The sequence below is a fragment of the Callithrix jacchus genome, chromosome 5 (assembly GCF_049354715.1).
Source record: "Callithrix jacchus isolate 240 chromosome 5, calJac240_pri, whole genome shotgun sequence".
Classification (NCBI taxonomy): Eukaryota; Metazoa; Chordata; class Mammalia; order Primates; family Cebidae; genus Callithrix; species Callithrix jacchus.
In genome coordinates, this window is record NC_133506.1 from 49,610,657 (window position 1) to 49,631,234 (window position 20,578).

General features: G+C 43.4%; 1 protein-coding gene across 1 annotated transcript in view; it reads right to left on the reverse strand.

Moving 5' to 3' along the window:
• Positions 1 to 530: 530 nt before the first annotated feature.
• LOC100394515 (putative polypeptide N-acetylgalactosaminyltransferase 8) overlaps positions 531 to 20,578 on the reverse strand; it is a 35,987-nt gene continuing 15,939 nt past the window's right edge. The window contains exons 5-11 of the mRNA XM_035298973.3: positions 20,149 to 20,346; positions 19,474 to 19,588; positions 14,807 to 14,992; positions 11,981 to 12,118; positions 11,342 to 11,437; positions 10,196 to 10,366; positions 531 to 4,005 (exon numbers count right to left, since the gene is read on the reverse strand). Of these exons, the coding sequence (XP_035154864.2) occupies positions 3,853 to 4,005; positions 10,196 to 10,366; positions 11,342 to 11,437; positions 11,981 to 12,118; positions 14,807 to 14,992; positions 19,474 to 19,588; positions 20,149 to 20,346 (1,057 nt within the window). The 3' untranslated portion in view covers positions 531 to 3,852. The remainder of the gene's footprint in view (positions 4,006 to 10,195; positions 10,367 to 11,341; positions 11,438 to 11,980; positions 12,119 to 14,806; positions 14,993 to 19,473; positions 19,589 to 20,148; positions 20,347 to 20,578) is intronic.

The following is a 20,578-nucleotide window of genomic DNA, read 5'->3' on the forward strand; positions in this document are numbered from 1 at the left end:
TACTCCAGGGTCATCAACCACTTTACTCATCATATTTCCTGTTGTTTATAAGGTAACACTGACTTGTAGTAGAGATGCAATGTTCTTGCCAAAAATCAGAGAGAGCGGCCTCAGTAAATAATTAACTTGGTTGCCAAGGGAACAGTGTCCTGAGTGGACTGAAGACAGTCACTGAGATAACCTTCACATGTCCTGGCCAATGGAGGCTAGAAGCAGACAGTGACCAGATAAGCAGACTTCCATGTAGATCTCTGGACAAGGAATGAATAGGTGGTTTTAGGGCCAAGGAAGCAAATCAATACCTTCTTTGTTGTAACTAATAGGATACCCTAGAGAACAGAGTTGCTGGCTGAAACTCAGGACCTCTGGGAAGCTGGGAAGCCTAAGGGGCTTTCTATCATCCTCAGGTAAGTGTGAGAGAACCACAGATTTCCCTCAAATAAAGTACACCAAACTTGAATTAAGCTGCTATTGCTTATCACTGCAGTTCAACGGCGAGAGATTTTTAATGTCTATCTATATAGGCATTCTTTGAGTTTAATTTTTTTTATTTTTAAACAATTAGAGATGTACAGAAAAGTTGCAAACATAATACAGAGAATTCTTATAAACCCTTTACTGTTCATCCAGATTCACCTTTCCACATTGGTTTTATCATTCTGGGTTCCATCTGTCTGTCTATCCCTCCATCTATTTTTAGTCTATCTATCTCCCTCCATCCACTCCTCCATCGAATCTGCCTACTGCTCCATCCATCCATCCATCCATCCATCTATATAAAATCTCATAGATTATGCCCCTCCCCTCCAACTCCATCCAGTGACTATTTTGTAAAATAGAGAACATTCTCTTATATACCCAGAGTGCAATGATCAAAATCAGGATACAATACTATTATCTAATCAACAAACCTTATTCAACTTTCACCTATTGTCTACTGCTGTCCTTTACAATTAAAGTGGGAAAAAGCCCTCAGGTCCGGGATCTAATCTGGGATCACACATTATGTTTTGTTGTCCTGTTAGTCTCCTTTAATCTGGAACACTTCCTCCGTCTTTCTTTGCCTTCCTGAGTTGACATTTTTGAAGCATACAGACCATTTCTTTTGAAGAATGTTCCTCAATTTGGGTTTGATTGATGTTTCCTCAAGATTATAGGTTCCGGTTCTGTATTTTGGCAGGGAAACCATAGACGTGATATTGTGTTCTTCTTGCATTATATCAGGAGGCCCATGAGTCTTGTTTGTCTGACAACTGGTGATGTGACCGTTACTCAGATAAAATCACCGTTATTTACTTTAATATTCAAATGTCCCAGATTTGGCCAGTGGAAGCCCCTTCAGCCTGGTCATTGTGGTTTGTGACATGTCCCTGTAATTTTTTTGAGCAGTTTATAACTTTCTAAAATAGAAAGATATCCCAGCCCCAGCCCTAAAATTAGCTATTTCTCCAAAGACTCGTAATTCCTTTTATTGGAAAATATTTAGAAACAAGATCTCTGTGTTGCATGCTGGGTGTGATTTACATGTGTGTACATGAGTGAGTACATATGTGGTCATTTATAAGATAGCAATATAATTAGGTTCGCTTATTTTTGTGTATACTCCATTTTGGGTTTCTATCTATTGATTTTATATATTTATATTTTAAGCACTTGAAATATAATATGGTTCTAGAAGTCAAAACTATAGCAAATATATAGTTAGAGAAATGTCACTCTCCCACATGCCTTTTATCCTGTTCCTAGTCCCAATTTTTTCTGCCCTATTTCCAACCACTACCACCCATCGTAATCAATCTAATTATTTTCTCTTTTATTCTTCTTATGTTTTACTTTGCAGAAATGAACAGATACAGGAATATATTTCCCTTATTTCTTACGTAAAAGGTACATAGTATAGATACTATTTTTCTTTTTCCACTTAACAAAAGATACTGGAAAACACCCCATATCAGTTCAGAGAGATAGTCTTTGTTCTTGATCATAGATGCATACTACTCCATTGTATGAAGGTATTCAATTATTCTCTGATGTTCAGCTACATAGTTTTTTTTTCCCAACATTTTTCAGTTACAATGAATACTGCACAGAATTACCTTGTGCATAAGTATTTTCTTATTTTTGGAAGTAAATCTCTAGAGGTGGAATTACTGGTACAAATAGAAAGTGTACATACAGTATCTTTAGATATTGCTAAATATTCCCAGTTTGTATCTTTACCACTTATGTATAAGATTGCCTGTTTCCCACAGCCCTTCCAAAAGCATGTGGTGATCTACTTTTTAATTTTCACCAATTCAAGTGAAAAGTATCTCAATATAGTTTTCATTTGTATTTCTCTAAATATGAATGAGGTGAAACATCTTTTCATATGTTTAAGGATATTGTATCTTTTACCCAACGTTCTATCGAGTACATGCTTTTTCAAAACTTTCCTTTGAATTGCATTTTCCCTTCCATTTGCCAGGCAGAAGCTAGAAGTTATACATTTGCTTAACACTCATCTTGCCCCTTGATTTTTTCATCATAAAATCTTATCTACAGTAATTTTAGTTCTTGATATGACAGTGTTCACAGTGAAATTTAAATCAGGCTGTACATTTGTAACCTGTACATTTTTAAAAGGTCATTTTAAAAAGTTTTAATTGATTAAATTCTGTACCAAAGTATCACTGTCCTGCTTTGCACTGTTGGCAAAGTAATGCAAAACCTAATGATTCCCAAAATTATTCAGGCAGCCCTGACTTGGGATTAAAAGAAAAAAGTGACCCATTGAAGAAGGGGTTCTGGGAGCACATACCTGAAGGGTAGTCCCACAACCCAACACACACACACACACACACACACACACACACACACACACACACCTGGCCATCCTACCCTCTCTCCCACCATGGTGTCCAGTCCCACCAGCCTCCAAGACCTTGCCAAAAATTGCCTGGCTGAGATAGATCTTCCCAACTCACCAACTAGCAGAAAATACTTATCCAGTGGATAGCCATAGAATCCTTGGTTTTAACATTTTGCTTGCAATCTCTTCTTTGCCCCCAATAAGCGATGCCCCTGTGAGTCAAGCCTCATCTTCTCCATAATTTGCAAGAGGAGGAGGAGGAAATAGGTAATTAAATGTTATGACCTACTAAGAGAAAGGCTCCGATGGCCTTGGATTTTCTTACCCTTCTCAATACCCCATCCCCTGGACAGCTGTGATGAGTCGAGATGCCTTCTCTCCTCCCTTCAGCCTCCAGAATCTCTTTGGTGTGGGAGAGATTGATAATCCACATAAAACTGCCATGGGAGGGTGAATGGACGAATTTTTAAAAGTTACTTGTCTATTTGCTGCATCTCTCAGGGCAGCCCAGGCAGGAGGGAGAATTAGTGCCACGTGGAGACCTGTCACGCTGCTGGCCTGAGGGGGCCCAGCCTCTCACGTGGAATGGCCCCCAGCAGCCTGGGGAGCTCCCAAGTGGACAAGCTGGGGAGGAGGTGTGGGTCAGATGGCGATGGTAGCTGTTGGGAAGGAAGGCTAAACGGTGTGGGCAGAAGTCAAAGATAAACTTCCATCCTCCTCTTTCTCTTTCCATGTAACAGCCAAAAGATGCTGGTTATTTCAAGGAGTTTCCAAGAATGGCATTTGATGTATATCACAACCTTCCCAGGGAAGCTGGGGACGAGGCATCAAAGTTTCCTCTCCTCTCCCCAACAGAGACACCCCAGCACACGCACAGGCCCCACCTGAAGTTACCATACACACACACACACACACTTTTCTTTCTCACTGAGAAAGAAGTTGGGAGTAGAAGCCATTCCACTTGCAAGAACTAATGTCCTAGATCCAGGGCTGTCTGAGGATCACTGGCTGTTAGTCCGACCCCAGTCTCTGATGGTGTGCTGGATTTCCCACACTTGCGTGGTACAGGTCCGGAGTACAAGCACGTGTCTACCCGAAGGGTCCTTCTTCATCTCCAGACATCGCTTGGTATCCCTGTTCATGACAGCTCCCCCCTGGAGAGGAAGAGAAACAGAGCTAAGGTGCTGAAATGCCTCAGTAATTCATCATCTTTAGGGGCCCCTCAGTGCTCTGCAAGTCATCCAGGAAAGAAAAGGAAGCAGAATATAGGATGAGATTGCTCAGAGCTTCCTCTACCAGCCTCATGGCAAATTGACCAACCAGGTGATGTTGCACTAGCTTTATGTGATGCCCTCGGCCTCTCCTGAGACAGAAGTGTTGGGTCGGTACTGATTACCATGAAATGATGGCCTCTGTGAGAACTGTGGGCCTTCTCAACTTAGCCTTCCTTTCCTCATCCTTACCCCTGAGCCCGTGAGACCAATCACGGTCACCTTCACCTTGTGCTTCTCTCCCTTCTCAGGGAAACTATGTTGTGCACCTGGAGCAGGAGCCACATTCAGAAATCTCAGCCTCTGAGGAAGCTTCCTACCTCTCCTGTTGAGGGGACGTCACCAAGGTTTATAACTGAGAACATGATAGGCTTTAGTGCTAAAAAGTCAGGGTTGAATCCTTGCTGTACCACATACAAACTGTGTGGGTCTGGACAAATAACCTAATCTCTCCAAGTCTCAATGTCTTCATCTATAAAATGGGTTTAGAGTTAATATTAAAGTTAAAATTAGAGTTAATATTGATGAAGCATCTTGGACCTGACACATGAAACGGGCAACAAATCCTAGTTCATCTCTGCCACTCCCCATGAGATGAGAAAGGAAGGGCCGTCCTTCTCTTTGGTCCTATGTGATCCCCACAATCTCGCTGAGCTTCTTCCCCCTTATCTTCATATCTCAGCAACTGACGATCCTACCATCTGTCCAAACCACCATCTCTCCTGGTCCTGCCCTCTGCTCCCAGCCCTCTCTCTCCACATCCCTCTCAATCCCTTTGCAGGACTCACTTGAGCTGCATTAGTACCTGGGTCAGGCTGTATCTTCGTTATGCCCTGCACTCTGCTATCATCCTCAGGGTTCATAACATTCATTCTGATGGCGAGTGAGAAACCCTGACCTGACTGTTCCCCTTCAGACAAACTGCCACCAAGTTCTTGAACATCAAGTGGGACTGACTCTAGCTGTAACCTCTAAATTTCTGCGTCCCCTCTCACCATCACCTCCCTGCCTCTCATCTCTTCAAATCACAAAGTGCCTCCAACAGCCCTTGCGCCTCCAAAATTTTCCTGTCATTGGACTCCCCCTGGCCCCATCCACCCTTGCCTCCTCTAGGCACCCATCCAGCATTGGCCATTCAGGGCAGCTCTTCAGATTCTGGAACTTCTCCACCACCGCCACCACTCCTCTCTCTTGGTCCCTGCTTCCAGACCACAGAGCTCTTGTGGACAGGGTCTGCCAGCTGAGCCTGCCCACAGCAGCCTGGCCCCAGGGCTTGGCTTACTCCTCAGCGTTCCTTATCCAGGCCTCCTCCGCATGTTTTGTCTGTCAGCCCCCACCCCGACACTCACTTTAACAAAATGTCAAGAACACCACACTTCTAGTCGATCCTCCGCTCCCCTGTAAGACATCAGCCTTCCTGAGGACACCGCCTCACAGATGATCTCAAAGGAGCAGCCCCATGCCCGCCTCACCTGCCAGCCGTCTCCTTGGTTTCCCCATGCCCGCCTCACCTGCCAGCCGTCTCCTCGGTTTCCTGAGCCCTGGCCATCTCGATGCTGAAGAAACACTCCTCCTAACATCTGTCTTTTAGTTCTCTCTCTTTGCATATTCCTTTTCTACTGCCTTTAAATATGTCCAAATGTCACAATATTAGGAGGACAAAATAAACCCAGCCCTTAACTCTACTCTCCCTTTCAACCAACATTCAGTGTTTTTCTCCCTTTCAGAATCAAATTCCCAAGCAACAAGGCAATAGCACACAGTGGTTAAGATTCCACATTTGAATGGCGGGCATTTACTACACTGTGTAACCGTAGGCAAATAATTGGATTCCTCAGTGCCCTAGTTACTTCACGGGTGAGACCGGGCTAGTGATCATAGTTCTCTTAGAAGACTTATGTTTTATAAGAACTGAATGACATATTTACCCCAACGCCTAGTGCATATATGTATTTCAATAACTCTTGGTTATTATAACTTATTGTAACCTTTTAAACAGAGTCGGTGGCCTATTTTCTATTTCTGCTCAACTTCCATGTGACATGAGCTTTGAAAATGTTCCACCCATCCTCTAGTTTCTTTCACATTGTGTTCATCTGGATCTTACACATTTTCGTTTTGCTTTTTTTTGAGATGGAGCCTTGCTGTATCACCCAAACTGGAGTGCGGTGGCGCAATCTCAGCTCATTGCAACCTCCACCTCCCATGTTCAAGTTATTCTCCAGCCTCAGCCTCCTGAGTAGCTGAGATTACAGGCACCTGCTGCCACACCTGGCTAATTTTTGTATTTTTAGTAGAGATGGGGTTTCAGCATGTTGGCCAGGCTGGTCTCAAACTCCTGACCTTGGCCCGTGATCCACCTGCCTAGGCCTCCCAAAGTTCTGGGATTACAGGCGTGCGCCACCACACCCAGCCATTTTGGTTTTTATTTTGGGGTGTTACCTGTCCAAATGATATTAGAAGGGCAAAAGGTGTTTTTAAAAGATTTTTGTTTTTGTTTCTCTTTCAATTTTACAAAAATAATAGATACTTCTTTAACTTGGAAAATATATTTTTAAAATACATAAAACACTTCAAAATATGTGACCAGGGGCTCAGGGTACATGGGGGCTGCTGGCAGGTGAGGTGGGATGGAGCAGCTACTTTGAGATCATCTGTGAGGTCGTGATGGCTTTCAGGGGAGGGGATGATTGACTAGAAGTATATTTATAAAAAATATATTTTAAAATATTTTATATATAAAGTATATAAAAGCACTCACAACAAGACAACATTGTATATGTGGTCTTTACATCTTGCTTCTTTATATAAATTTAATATTGCATATACATATTTTCCAGTTTTATTAATTTTTTGAAAGAGATTATTTCAGAATATTTGAGTGGCTCTACAATATTCAGTTCAAGAGATGAGCAAAGCATCCCTAACTGTTGGACATTTCAATTTTCCCAGTGTTTCACTGTGATAATTATTAAGATATTTTCCACATTAATGCTGGCTTATATTCTATACTATTCCTTAAGTAAAGATATTGTCCTAAAAAAGAATTAGTGCCTTAAAAAGAGCTGTAGTTAGTTTGGGTTCTGAGGAGTGTGGGGTTTTCCTGCACGTGGGCAAGTTGCTTCTGGAGCTATGCCAGTCTCCATGCTTACAAGCGGTGTGCGGGAGCACTCCCTCCACACTTCCTCTTTTCCCACACTTTCAACCTCTCACCACCAGTGCTCTCCTCCTCCTCACTACTATTCTTAGAGATCCTCTTTGTATTGTGAGCTGCTGCTTCACCCCAAAGATGGATGACCTTCCCCAAATTCCCCCTTATTTCAGTGGCATCACCATCTCAACACTGTGCTACTGAACTTAAGGTCCATATGTCTGAATAGGCCTTCTCTTAAACTGGGTCCCCTCTCTATCACTGGCTCTCTTGTGAGTCACAGGGCCATAGCCTCCTCTGGTATACCCAAAACACAGAATCAAGAAATCAAAGAAAACAAAGGGATGATCTAGTGTCATCTCCCTCTCAATTTTGGAAAATTCCTTTGGTAACTTTTTAGATTGATTTGTAAGTTGTGCCTACAGAGTAAAGTGAGAACCAGAAGAGCCCAACATTCAATCAAGTATCATTTTCATATCTAAAAGAAGTGTAGACCTAAGAGGTAAGATGGATGGAAAGAGATCAGATGGAGCGAACCCATTCAAGACTAACTTAATATTATGAAACACACCAGAAATTACAGGATCACCTCCCTTTTTATTTTTGTAGTTCTTGACATAGTGGCCATAGAAATGGAAATTTAAGGTATTAAATTTGTAAATACGGTTAACAATGTTTAATGGCATTTAGTTTATTAAATTTTAAAAATCCTCTTTCTTGTCGAAAGTTGTCAGGCTTATAGATAAAATAATAAGATTTACAAGCTGAACTTAAAAGCTTAAAGAAAAACCATGATTCTTTCAACACTCCTTTGCACCGAGTACCATACTAAATGCTTTACAAACATCTCACTAAATTTTTAAATTTATAACTTATAATTTTTATTTATAACATAAATTTTTAATTTATAACTTTATAAAAATTAGTGAATACTAATTTTTTAAAACAAAGTAAATTTGTAGTAGTTTTCTTCACATGAACAGAAAAGTATGACTAAGGACATCAAAAATTCATATTTAGCACATGAGGCCTGCCAGGTGCTCCAACATGCTGTGCTTGGTGACTGCCATTTATGGGGAACTCACCACCATGCTAAGCAGCCTATTCATTTGTAGGAAACCTGAAGCTGTGAGGCCTTTAGTAAGCCCTCCCCTTGCTCCTACATAAGTAAAAATCTGCCACCTTAAACTTTATCTGTTGGTCTCAGTTCTGCCCTCCTGCGACACTAAACTAATCTACTCCCTCTTCCTCAGGAAGACAGCGTCATTTTTTTTCTATCCACAGGCCTAACAAGCCTTTCAAGCTATATCTCCATGCCTGCCAATTTTTCATTTGCTCTGCAACCATTTGTTGAGTGCCTGCCATGTTCTAGGGGTTGTGCCAGATGCTAGAGAAAAAACAGCAAACGCCAGGCCCTGCCCTCCAGCTCACAGCCAAATGATGAAAAGAAGCAAGTGAGCTGACAATTGCAAGAGCTGGTGAGACTAGGGCTAGAAAAGGGCCCCCGAGAGCTCATAGAGGAACCACCTGCCTGACTCCTCTGGGGTCACAGAAGGCTTCCCAAGGGAGATGATGTCTAAGGCCAGGGGAACACTTTCTAGTTGGCCTGGTGAAGAAGTGGGAGGAGAGGGAATAATACCTGCAAAAAGGTCTAAGGTAAGAGGGAGCCTGGACTTTCACTGAATTCCCTATAGTTCCATAGAATTGGAGTTTAAAGGGAGACATCAGAGACTGAGAAGACATTACCCCCCTTCTTCTAATCAATATTGTCTAGTTCAGGAAAGCTTAATCTGGGATGCAAAAAAAAAAGCAAAACAAAACTCTGAAACTGTAAGCAAATCTTGCACATAGGTTCATTGGTAGGTTTTCCTGGAGAGAGAGTCCATAGCACACAACGAATTCTCAAAGAGGGCGCTAGCTTTGAAAAGTCAGAGACTGCTGAACTAGATTGTCCATGTGGCACTTGAACAAAGCACAGTCCCTTATTCAGAGACACGGTCACAGACAGACCAGTAGCATCCTCCAGGAGGTACTGCCCCTTCCTACCACATTGGCCCGAGTGCAGAAGCTTTTGCAGTAACCCCATCCATTGTCAATTCCCCGCAGACTGTAGTCAGCCAAGACCCTTGCATCATCATCATGTACATCTGCCAGATTCCTTCCACCTGTCTTTGGTCATTTGATGTTGAAGTTAAAGGCAGAGCTCCCACATTGGCCCCTGTCAGATTTCAGCCTAGTGTTCCACCTCCTCTGAAAATTATTAATAATAAGTGGATCACAATGGCAAATGCATATTGAACACTCCTCTGCTCCAGGCAGCACGCTAAATACTTTACACACGCTATATCATTTAATCCTCTCAACACTGGCCTACAGAAGATATTATCACCTCCATCATTTTATAATGAGGAAACTGAGCTTCAGAGAGGGTAAGGAATTTGCTAGGTGACTGAGCTAGGATGTGGGCCCAAACTCTCAACTGTTCCACTACAACAGATTCCAATATTTCTTCTCCTTAACAACCCCTGCCTTAGTCAAGAGACTCAGTGTTTCATACCCAGTTTCCTGTTTCTAATCTTTTCCCTACATGTTGCCACAAGAAGTAATTCTCCTAAAACACTATCAAATCAAATCTGAACCTCTCCTATATCTGTCCTTTGAAAAACATGTAACTTGCTGGACTCATGCCTGTAATCCCGGCCTGGCCAACATGGTGAAACCCAGTTGCTACTAAACATACAAACACGTGGTGCCATGTGCCTGTAATCCCAGCTACTTGGCAGGCTGAGGCAGAAGAATTGCTTGAACTGGGACCTGGGAGGCAGAGGTTGCAGTGAGCCATTGCACTCCAGCCTGGGTTACAAATCGAGACTCCATCTCAAAAAAAAAAAGGAAAGAAAGAAAAAAATCCATGTAACTCACCTGTTTAAAATCCCAATATATGTGCAATCCATTGGTAGCTGCCTTGGAGCATCGTTCTAAGGTGGGCTTCTCCTCTGCTTTGCCAGGGTCTGTCAGGCAGCGATCACTGTCACTGGCCTCTGCAATCAGTTGTCCCACATAGAGCTCCCCAGTTAGGTGATAGTAGACGTACTAAAAGAGAGCAGAGGACTCGCCATTGGCACTATCAGCCAGCAGGAGACCCTAGCCAGAGGGTGGGCAGGAAGACTGATCTTGGAGCCCCTAGACACCTAGTTTCACCAGGAGCACTGAACCTTCCTGGACAACACGAAGCCACCTCTGCTTCCCTCTACTCCTTAGTCTCCCCTTGAATCCAGGGAGAAGGCCAGGCCTAGGAGGGCTCCAACAGAATCATAGCTTACATGGATGAAGAAGCTTGTCTCTGGAGGAAAAACAAAACTGAATTCCAGAATCTGTCACTGAAGGCCTCAGCTATGGATTTGTTGTCAGAAAACCTTTCAAATTCCTGACTTGACATGACCTTGCTCAGAGAGCTTGGACAAGTAGTTTGGTCATGTGTCTCCATTTTTTCATCTAAGTGGAAATGATATCTATCGTGCATGCCTCAAAAGGTTGCTATGAGGGCAGCATGCAAAGTAAGATGTGAATATTGTCTGTTAAAAAAAAGTCCCCTGGCTGCCCCTTCCACATGGTGCCAGGGCCCTTCCATCCCTTGGAGGAACATCTGCTCAGCCTCTCTCCTCTCTAGCTCTGTTTCCCTCTCTCCAGGAGAAGCATAGGTGGCTTCACCTGTCCACTCTCCCAGGCATTCAAGGAGCAGAGAAAAGACTGAGGGAGCTGTGGGAGGAGGGGAAAAAGGAAGGGACCAGAGGTGACTGTCAATGCAAATATCACCATGGAGAATGAATGTGACAGAGCATAGCCTTTCCACCTATCCTGTAACTGAAATGAAACTACGTTGTCATGGCTCTCTGAAGAAATTAAGACGTGCTCAGTGACAAGTGCAGGTCTGGGTTTCACCCTTACCCAGGATGCTCTGCTCCTGACTCCCCATCACCTATCACGGAGTCTAGACCCAGCAAAGGTTATTGGGGCTGAGCCACGACAGACTCGCCCAGTCAGGGCCAAGAAGACTGGGAAAGATACCTGTGAACTGAATCCATGGCAGTTATACATGATGGGGGTTTTGCCTGGAATGACTCCCTGATCTAGGCAGACATTTTCATCCAATAGGTTTTTCATCTGAAGGGGCAAAACACATGGCGACACTGTTAGAAAGAGGCAGAGAATGAGCCCCATCCTTCCCCAGACCTACATTTTCCCCAACATGCTGAGGGCACCAGAACAACCAGCTGAAAGGAGCAGAGAGCTGGGATCCCGGCAGGCATTTTTTCTAAGCACTGGGAAACAGGCCAATGCTGAAGGGAGGTGCGGCGGCACTGCCCACATTCTGCAAACACCCACCACCTCAGAGCATCACCACACAGGGACGGGCGCCTCTGCGGAGTTCAGGTGGGCAAGGCCAGTCGCTGCAGTTGTTGGAGAAACCGAGAGAGTCCAGGCAAGAGCTACAGTTTTCAAAGGGACTAGAAGCAGAGACAAGGAAAAGAGATGGGGATCGGGGAGCAAGGAACGAAAGGAAACTGAGAGGGTTGAGGGCAAAGAGCTGAGGAGGAAGCCAGGTAAGAAGGGTGTCTTGGGCAGGACAGGCAATCACATGATTCAGGCTGCATTTTCTTTACAGTCAAACACGTAAAATCGAAAATGCAACTTCATCATACGCACCATTCCATAGCCTATGATGGTGTGTATTGGCTTCAAGAGTGGGTAAACATTTTTCAGGTACCAGTCAAAAGATTTACACTTCAGTTTTTCCCGGAGTGCCCTTCTGGAAGAAATGTCCCCAAAATCGATTCCGGAGTTCTGTAAACAAAACACCAAGTGTTTCTGTGCTTTGATTCATGAAAGTTCGTTAAAGCAAACTAAATATGGACTGTGAAGAACGCTGTATTTCTCTATTTGAGTCCTTGTGGATGAACTGCAACCTAACTTAATAGATACACAAGATGGAAAACCTAACTTAGGACTATGCGCCTGTACCAATAGCTGAGTCTACCTCAACCACTCAAACGCTGTCCAGTGTTCAAACTGTGTTCAAATAAGGCAAATGTGGAGCTGTAACCAGTCCAGCTGTTTCTATACTTCACTTCTGACATGTTTGTCAATTCCCTTTTTGTGTCTATCAATCTTCTTCTACCACATGGCTGCGCTGGAGTGTCTGAATCTGCTGTGATTCCGACTGCTGCCCAATTTGTGAATCATTCATTGCTCAGTCAAACTCCTTTAAATTTAATTTGGCTGAAGTTTTTCTTTTAACAGATCCTTAACTCCACCAGTGAGTATGGGTCACGCATGATGGAACTGAATATTTTTCTGATAGCCTGTGAAGTAACCTTGATGTTTTCATATTTCCAGGGAAAGTGGAAAACCCTTAAACCCTAGAAAATTCTGCTTTTTCAAATTCTGCTCTTTTAAGGCCTGCATAGTGGGGCCGCTCAGGTGTATTTCTCCTCATCAGCTAATGCAGACTGCTCCTGTTTGAGATGATATTTACATCAATAAATCCCCAAATCCTCCTCATGATGGCCGGAAAGGCTCTTGGGGCCAGGCATGGTGGCTCACGCCTGTAATCCCAGCACTTTGGGAGGCTGAGGTAGGCAGATTGCCTGAGCTCAAGAATTTGAGACCAGCCTGGGCAACATGGTGAAATCTTGTCTCTACTAAAAATACAAAAAAATTAGCTGGGCATGGTGGTGCATGCCTGTAGTCCCAGCTACTCAGGAGGCTGAGGCAGGAGAATTCCTTGAACTTAGGAGGTGGAGATTGCAGTGAGCCAAGATCGTGCCACAGCACTACAGCCTGGGTGACAGTGCGAGACTCTGTCTCAAGGCTCTTGGAAGAAATACTCTAATACCAACATTTGGAGATTAAAAGAGACGTGTTTAAAAGTGATATTTTGTGGAGAATCAATGTAAAATAATACTGAAGAGGCAAATTAGAAAAGGAAAGCAGAAACCACTTGTGTATCTGTCCTCCTCCCAGAATTTTCCCATGGTGCTCATTTAAGATCATCCCCTTTGAAAGTTTAGATCAACCTTAGATGGTTCAGTTGCTTTACAGACCATTCTTTGTACAGGTTGGGACAGTCACAATATGACTCCCTAGAAATAAAAAAACTAAGGATGTCCTGGAGGGTACTTGTTTTCCTATCATACGTTGGTATACTGGGACATCAGAATCTATTCTTACCCATCTTTCTTCAAACAATGAGCTAACTGTAAGAAGTTATGAGCAGCTTGGATTACAAAAGGAAGGATTTTGCTGACTTTAAAGAAGGCTCAGGCATTTCTGCACGTTTTTACATTCTCCCGACCTAGAGATCCTAGTGTTAGCCTGGCTCCTGACCCGAGGAGTCCTTCCAGACTTTCTCTTCTAGGTCCATCCACGGCTACCCACCATCCTGACCCCCTGGCTTTCTGGGGGCTACATCAGAACCCACTGTGATGGAGGGATGAGTTTGTCAATGAGATGACTGCTTCCTGTTGGTCAGCATGGCTCCATATGCTCTAGGCCAGAGCCAGAGCTCAGGGACATGAGACAGCATAGCATGCCAACCTTAAGCAGCCAGGGTATAAGATGTGGGCTGAGCTAAGAAGGCCATCGTTGGCTGGGCGCAGGGGCTAACACTTTTCATCTCAACAATTTGGGAGGCCAGGAGTTTCAGACCAGCCTGGGCAACATAGCATGAACCTGTCTCTACCAAAAAAACTTTTAAAAAAGTGCTATCCTTATTCTTGTTCATCCAACAAGATTACAGTGCATTCTTCTACCACCCCACACCACACATGCCATGTTTATGTCTCCCATTATGGAAGAGAGATGACGAACATGGAACTTAGGAACCAGATTTCCTTGGTTTGAATCTTTCTACCTGCATTACCATAAACAAGTTTCTTTCAACTCCATGTGCCTCAGTTTCCTCATCTGTGAAACTTAGAATAATAAAAATAAAACCTATCCATCCCCTACATATGTTGTGATGGCTAATAAGTCAATATATAAAAGGGTCCAGAATACAGTATTGTACTGTTACATAGATGTTAAAGCCATTATTACCACACCATCAGGACCTTACCCTAATTTTTTTTTTGAGATGGAGTTTTGCCGTTATTACCCAGGCTGGAGTGCAATGGCGTGATCTTGGCTCACTGTAATCTCTGCCTCCTGGGTTCAAGCAATTCTCCTGCCTCAGCCTCCCGAGTAGCTGGGACTACAGGCATGCGCCACCATGCCCAGCTAACTTTCGTATTTTTTTTTTTAGTAGTGACAGGATTTCACCTTGTTGACCAGGATGGTCTCGATCTCTTGACCTTGTGATCCACCCACCGCAGCCTCCCAAAGTGCTGGGATTATAGGTGTGAGCCACTGCGCCCAGCCCTTACCCTAATTCTTTAGGGCTGTTTTGGTACTTTTGTTTATCTCTCCCCATTACATAACTGCCATTTCCTCCTCTTTCATTCTTCCCTGCTGCTGTTCAATTCCATTACTCACCTGCAGAGGTATGTTCCAGGCCAAGTAGACCATGTGTTTATGCTCATCCATCCAGATTTCGGCCACTCGCAGAGCATTGCGCTTTAAGGCAGGGGTCAGATCCAAGGCATAGGGCTTGTGGTGTCTCTCTAGGTGACCAATACGGGAGCAGGGCAAAACTTCGATCTTCCCTCCACACTGCCACACCTGCAGAAAAAGACAAAAAAGATTACCTGTGCTTCACAGTCAGTGAATTGCATAGCTTACTGACACAGGAGACTACATTTTAGAACCATTTTTAAAGAATGTATTTCAGTCCTCCCGCTCCTGTCTTTATATTGCCTCCTATCCTTCTTATCTAAATCGTCATTCCTTAGAAGTTTACCAAACTGCTTCTCTCCTGTCATCCAAACAACTGCTGAAATCATACTTCTTTCAGGAAGTCTTCCTAAATGGACCAAAGGAGGGGCAGCCTCTGCTCCCTTATCCCCAAGGAAAGTGCCCATGTCCTGAGAGGTGCCGTGCCCTGAGCCACTCTCACTGCACTAAGTTTCTCATGCCCCTTCTCTGCCTGCATGCTAGACATAGGGCAGTGTGGCAGACAGACGCCAAAGTGGCCCCATGATTCCTCCTCCTGGTGTCCACAGCCTTGCCTGATCCCCTCCCCTTGAGTGTGGGCCTGTGACCTGCTTACAACCAACAGAATATGGCAAAGATGGCAGGATGTGCTTATTACATGTATCATGAATACACTCCAAAATGTAGAGTCCATTTTGCCAAGAGATGCTCTCTCTCGTTGGCTTTGAAGAAGCAAGCTGCCATGTTGTCAGCTAACACACGAAAAGGGAAGACATTAAGAGTGGCTTCCGACTGATACCTAGCATAAAACTGAATGCTTCCTGAGCCTGGAAGACCTTAGGGAACTGAATGCTGCCAGTAATAATGTAAGTCTGAAAGCAGTTCTTTCCACAATGAAGCCCAGATGAGAACCCGACTCTGGCTGATACCTTGATAGCAGTCTTACGGAGGACCCCGCTAAGCTGTGCATGGATCCCAGACCTGCAGAAACTGTGAGATAATGAATGCTTCTTGCTTTAAAACACTAAGTTTGTGATAACATTGTTATACAGCAATAAAAAACTAATTTGCATAATTTGACCAAAAGATACCAGGGGCTTATCTTCTAAGACCCAATTATAAACATTTGTTTTTACCATCCTAATGGGTACAAAACACACATTCTAATATTGGGCTTAGAAAACATGATCTTCATCTCAGTAGCTAATAGTACTACCTAATCATATTGGATTGATGCGATGTCTCCTGTGTCTTCTCTTCATGGTTGCCTAAGTGAGCTGCAGTTTCTAAGAGGTAATTAGCCCATAGCAGTGGCTACAACCTACCACACTCATGCCAAAGGGAGCCCCCTGAGAGAGGAGTGTGTAGCTTACCTCCCACTGGTTCAGTTAACATATCAAAACAGTGTCCAACGGAGTAGTCAGTCTCCTTATCTGACTTTCACATTGTTTTCATCCTTTTTCCACTGCTTAAAACCCTAGATTTGCCTTCCTCTGCACCCTATTTCCCAGAATAACAGAGTAAAAAAAGCAAGGCTTTGAAATCAGACTGACCTATGTTCAAATTCTGGTTCCATCACTGTACACCTGGCGGCTAGAGTGCTTTGCCTCCTATCCTTCTAATCTAAATCGTCATTCCTTAGAAGTTTACCAAACTGTTTCTCTCCTGTCATCCAAACAACTGCTGAAATCATACTTCCTTCAGGAAGTCTTCCTAAATGGACCAAAGGAGGGGCAGCCTCTGCTCCCTTATCCCCAAGGAAAGTGCCCATGTCCTGAGAGGTGCCGTGCCCTGTGCCCTGAGCCACTCTCACTGCACTAAGTTTCTCATGCCCCTTCTCTGCCTGCATGCTAGACATTGGTCCCCAGAATCATGTGGAGGTTACATCCCGCTTGCACTCAGGTGTTATTATTCTTTCTAGCCAAACATTCGAAAATCCAAATACAACCTTACTCCAATTTTCCTAGTTGATGAAGGTTTTCAACTCATATAAATGAGGGGCAAAAAATTAACTGTTGGCATAAAAAAAATCTTAAATTCAAGTTAAAAGTCAAGATTGCCTAGGCTGGGCATGGTGGCTCATGCCTGTAATCCCAGCACTTTTAGGGGGCTGAGGCGGACAGATCACTTGAGGTCAGGAGTTTGAGACCAGCCTGGCCAACATGGTGAAACCCTGTCTCTACTAAAAATACAAAAATTAGCCAGGTGTGGTGGTGCGCACCTGTAATCCCAGATACTCAGGAGGCTGAGGCAGGAGAATCACTTCAACTTGGGAGATGGAAGTTGCAATGAGCCTAGATCACACCACTGCACTCCAGCTTGGGGAATAGAGCGAGACTCTGTCTCAAAAGAAAAAAAAAAAGATCGCCATTTATGAAATAATGCTCATAATTAGCTTTCCCAAAAAGTTTTCAAACTCTGCTCTTCAAATTTAGTCCCAATTGTTAAACTCCTTTCATCATTTTTCTTTCTCTCTCTCTTTCTCACATACTCATATAGAGACATTAAGCTTCTCCTAATAATATTACTTTGTGCGATACACTGACCTAATACTGTCCATAAATTTAATCCTCACCATGCCGGTATCCCCCTTTAAGTAACCTGTCCATGTTTATCAGCTAGTAAATGACAGAGCTGCACTGTGAACCCAGGCAGTCACATGTTCAGTTCTGGCACAGTGCAAGAATACACAAGGTGCTCAACAAATGTTGTTTTGTTATTGTTGTTTTTGAGACAGAGTCTCTTTCTTGTTGCCTGGGATGGAGTGCTATGGTGCAATCCCAGCTCACAGCAACCTCCGCCTCCTGGGTTCAAGCGATTCTCCTGCCTTAGCCTCCCAAGTAGCTGGGATTACAGGCATACACCACCACACCTAGCTAGTTTTGTATTTTTAGTAGAGATGAGGTTTCCCCATGTTGGTCAGGCTCGTCTTGAACTCTCAACCTCAGGCAATCCTCCCACCTCAGCCTCCCAGAGTACTGAGATTACAGGTGTGAGCCACCACACCCAGCCCCATCTCCCTTCTTAACTTTTCCTACCCATCATCTCAATTTACACACATTAATGAGCACCATCCCTGCCATGGCCACTAGATGTCAGAGTAAAGCACTCCATGCAGCTCTGATATTCAAGATCTACTACTGGATAAAGATCTTAATAAGGGCTTAGACGTTTTAAAAGGCAAATAGTCACACACAAACCAAGAAGCTGGATATAAGCAGAACTGCTTGATCCAAGGAAAAAGGGTGACTGTATATTTTAATCAAAGTCCATTTTAAAAATTACAAAATATTAAAGAAATAGAATTTCTTGTAGAAACTGAAATGGCAGTGTTCCATGTGTATTTGGAAGAATGAAAACAGAGAGACTCAGCCTAGATGTAGAAGAGGAGAACAAAGCATAAGGAACTCTGAAATAATAAGGGCTTTGGGTCCTAAGTTGAAGAATTGGGGTTCCAGCCAAATTCACCTAAAGTTCTGGTAGATAAGAAAACCAGCCACAAAGTCTGGGGTCATCCTCAAGGTTTTGCTAAGTGCCATGTGTAAAGTAATTCTTTTTGCATTTATATTTTGTATGTTAGAGACTACTTGTACTCCTGATGTGTATTCTGCTCTATATTTACAATTATAGAACAAACATCTGGGCGCATAACACACTAAAGTCTATACTTCCCAGACTCCTTTGCACACAGGTGTGGCCATGGGACTAGGTAATGATTAATAGAATGTGAAAAGAAACAACATACACAACTTTCAGATAGTGCTCTTAAAAAGAAAGAGCTTGCTTTCTCTTTCCCCCTTTTCTCTTACTACTGGCTAGAATACAAATATGGTGTTGAATGTGGCAGGACCACAGAATAAAACTCTTGGTCCCTGTCACCCTAGAGCCACCATATCAATCCTGAACTGCTTATGTTCAAGTAAGTTAAGGAAAGAGAAATTACTTTCTATCATATTGAAGATTCTGTTATTTTAGCCTCTGTCAGAGAAGCTGAATGAGCATTCTAATTAATATCCTTATAAAGTCATATCAAATTCATTATTACATGATGACTTCTTATGAAGTACATTAAACAAAATCTTTCTCTTAATTTCACAAATGGGAAAACCGATCAAGACCACTGTATTTGTCTGTTTTCATACTTCTATAAAGAAACTGTCTGAGACTGGGTAATTTATAAAGGGAAGAAGTTTAATTGACTTACAATTCAGCATGGGTGGGGAGGCCTCTGGAAAATTACATCTTAAATTATAATCCCCATAATCCTCACATGTCAAAGGAGAGACCAGGTGAAAGTAATTGGATCATGGGAGGGTTTCCCACATGCTGTTTTTCTGATAGAGAGTTTTCAGAAGATCTGATGGTTTCATAAGTGTTTGGTAGTTCCTCCGGCATTCATTTTCCTTCCTGCCACCTTGTGAAGAAGGTACCGTGCTTCCCCTTTACCTTCCGCCATGATGGTAATTTTTCTTATGGGCTAATTACCTCTTGGAAACATGAGACTGTATCCACCTTGAGTCAATCCCAGAATCCTAGAACAAGGGGTCCTTCTACCTTTCTATTACTTCCATTTCTGCTTTGTCCCATAAAGTGAAAGGAAATGTACCCACCCTTAGGCTAAGTTCCACGTTCTCTCCTCCATAGATGAGCATTCCACCATCCAGAGACCCGATCTCTCCCAGGAAGAGCCTGTTAGCAGCCAGGATGCCCATGATTGAAGGACTCCTACAGAGCACACAGCAAGGGGTGGGATGCTCAACGATCATTTGAACTTCAGAACTCTACCTAAGTCTGTTCTTATGAGGCCCTCCCTAAACCCTCAGGCTGGACTAAGTGCATGTAGCTTTCCCTGGCCCACTGTGTTATCATAACCCTTCTCAAAATATATTGAAATTATATCTTTTTCATCTAGATATCCTTACTTCACAGCCTGCTAATGCTTGCAATGGCCCAAATGCTTTCCACAATTTTAAATTTTGGAAATTTTTCATTTAAAAATAACTAAAAGAATTTTAAATTTTGGAAAGCATTTGGGCCAAGCATTAGCAGACTATGACGGCTTGATTTTTGCCTGAAAGTCCCTAAATAGCCCAACATGTCTGTGATTTCTTAACTGGGATAAGTCATTGGGTTTTTTTTTTTCCCTCTATCCCTTGTCCTTTACCTCAGCCCCTCCCTTCCTTCCACCTCACCCCAATTACACCACCAAAGATAAACAAAATCCATGCAGTTCATCCCTGCCTTCCCAGGTGCTACCCACGTTCCCTGAACCTGCTCAGACTTACTTCACTGGGGCAGTGACATCACGCAGATCAATCCAGGCTTGTGGCAGTGCATCGTAGCGACACCAGAGTTCCCAGTTAAACCCATCAACTGCCAGTTGATACTTATCCAGTTCAAAGGTGTCAAAATGAATGTTGTCAAACACAGGAGACACAATCACGGTGTGGTCTTCCTGAATCCGAGCCAAGATTGGCTCTGCCCTAGAAGAAGAGCGTCTTCTTCATGGGCATCTGCTCCAAGCACCTTGCCCTAACATTGAGCACCTCCTCCATTTAGGCTGTGCTGGGTTGTGAGTAGAACTCTCCAGAGTCCAGAGAATCTCTGTACCTTTTGAGGTAGCCAAAGCTGCTAGCAGCCAACCCGTGTCAAGAACAGGTTTGAAACTAGTACCCAAGGAGCACCCCCTGGCCATTGTGAAGCAGGATTATCAGT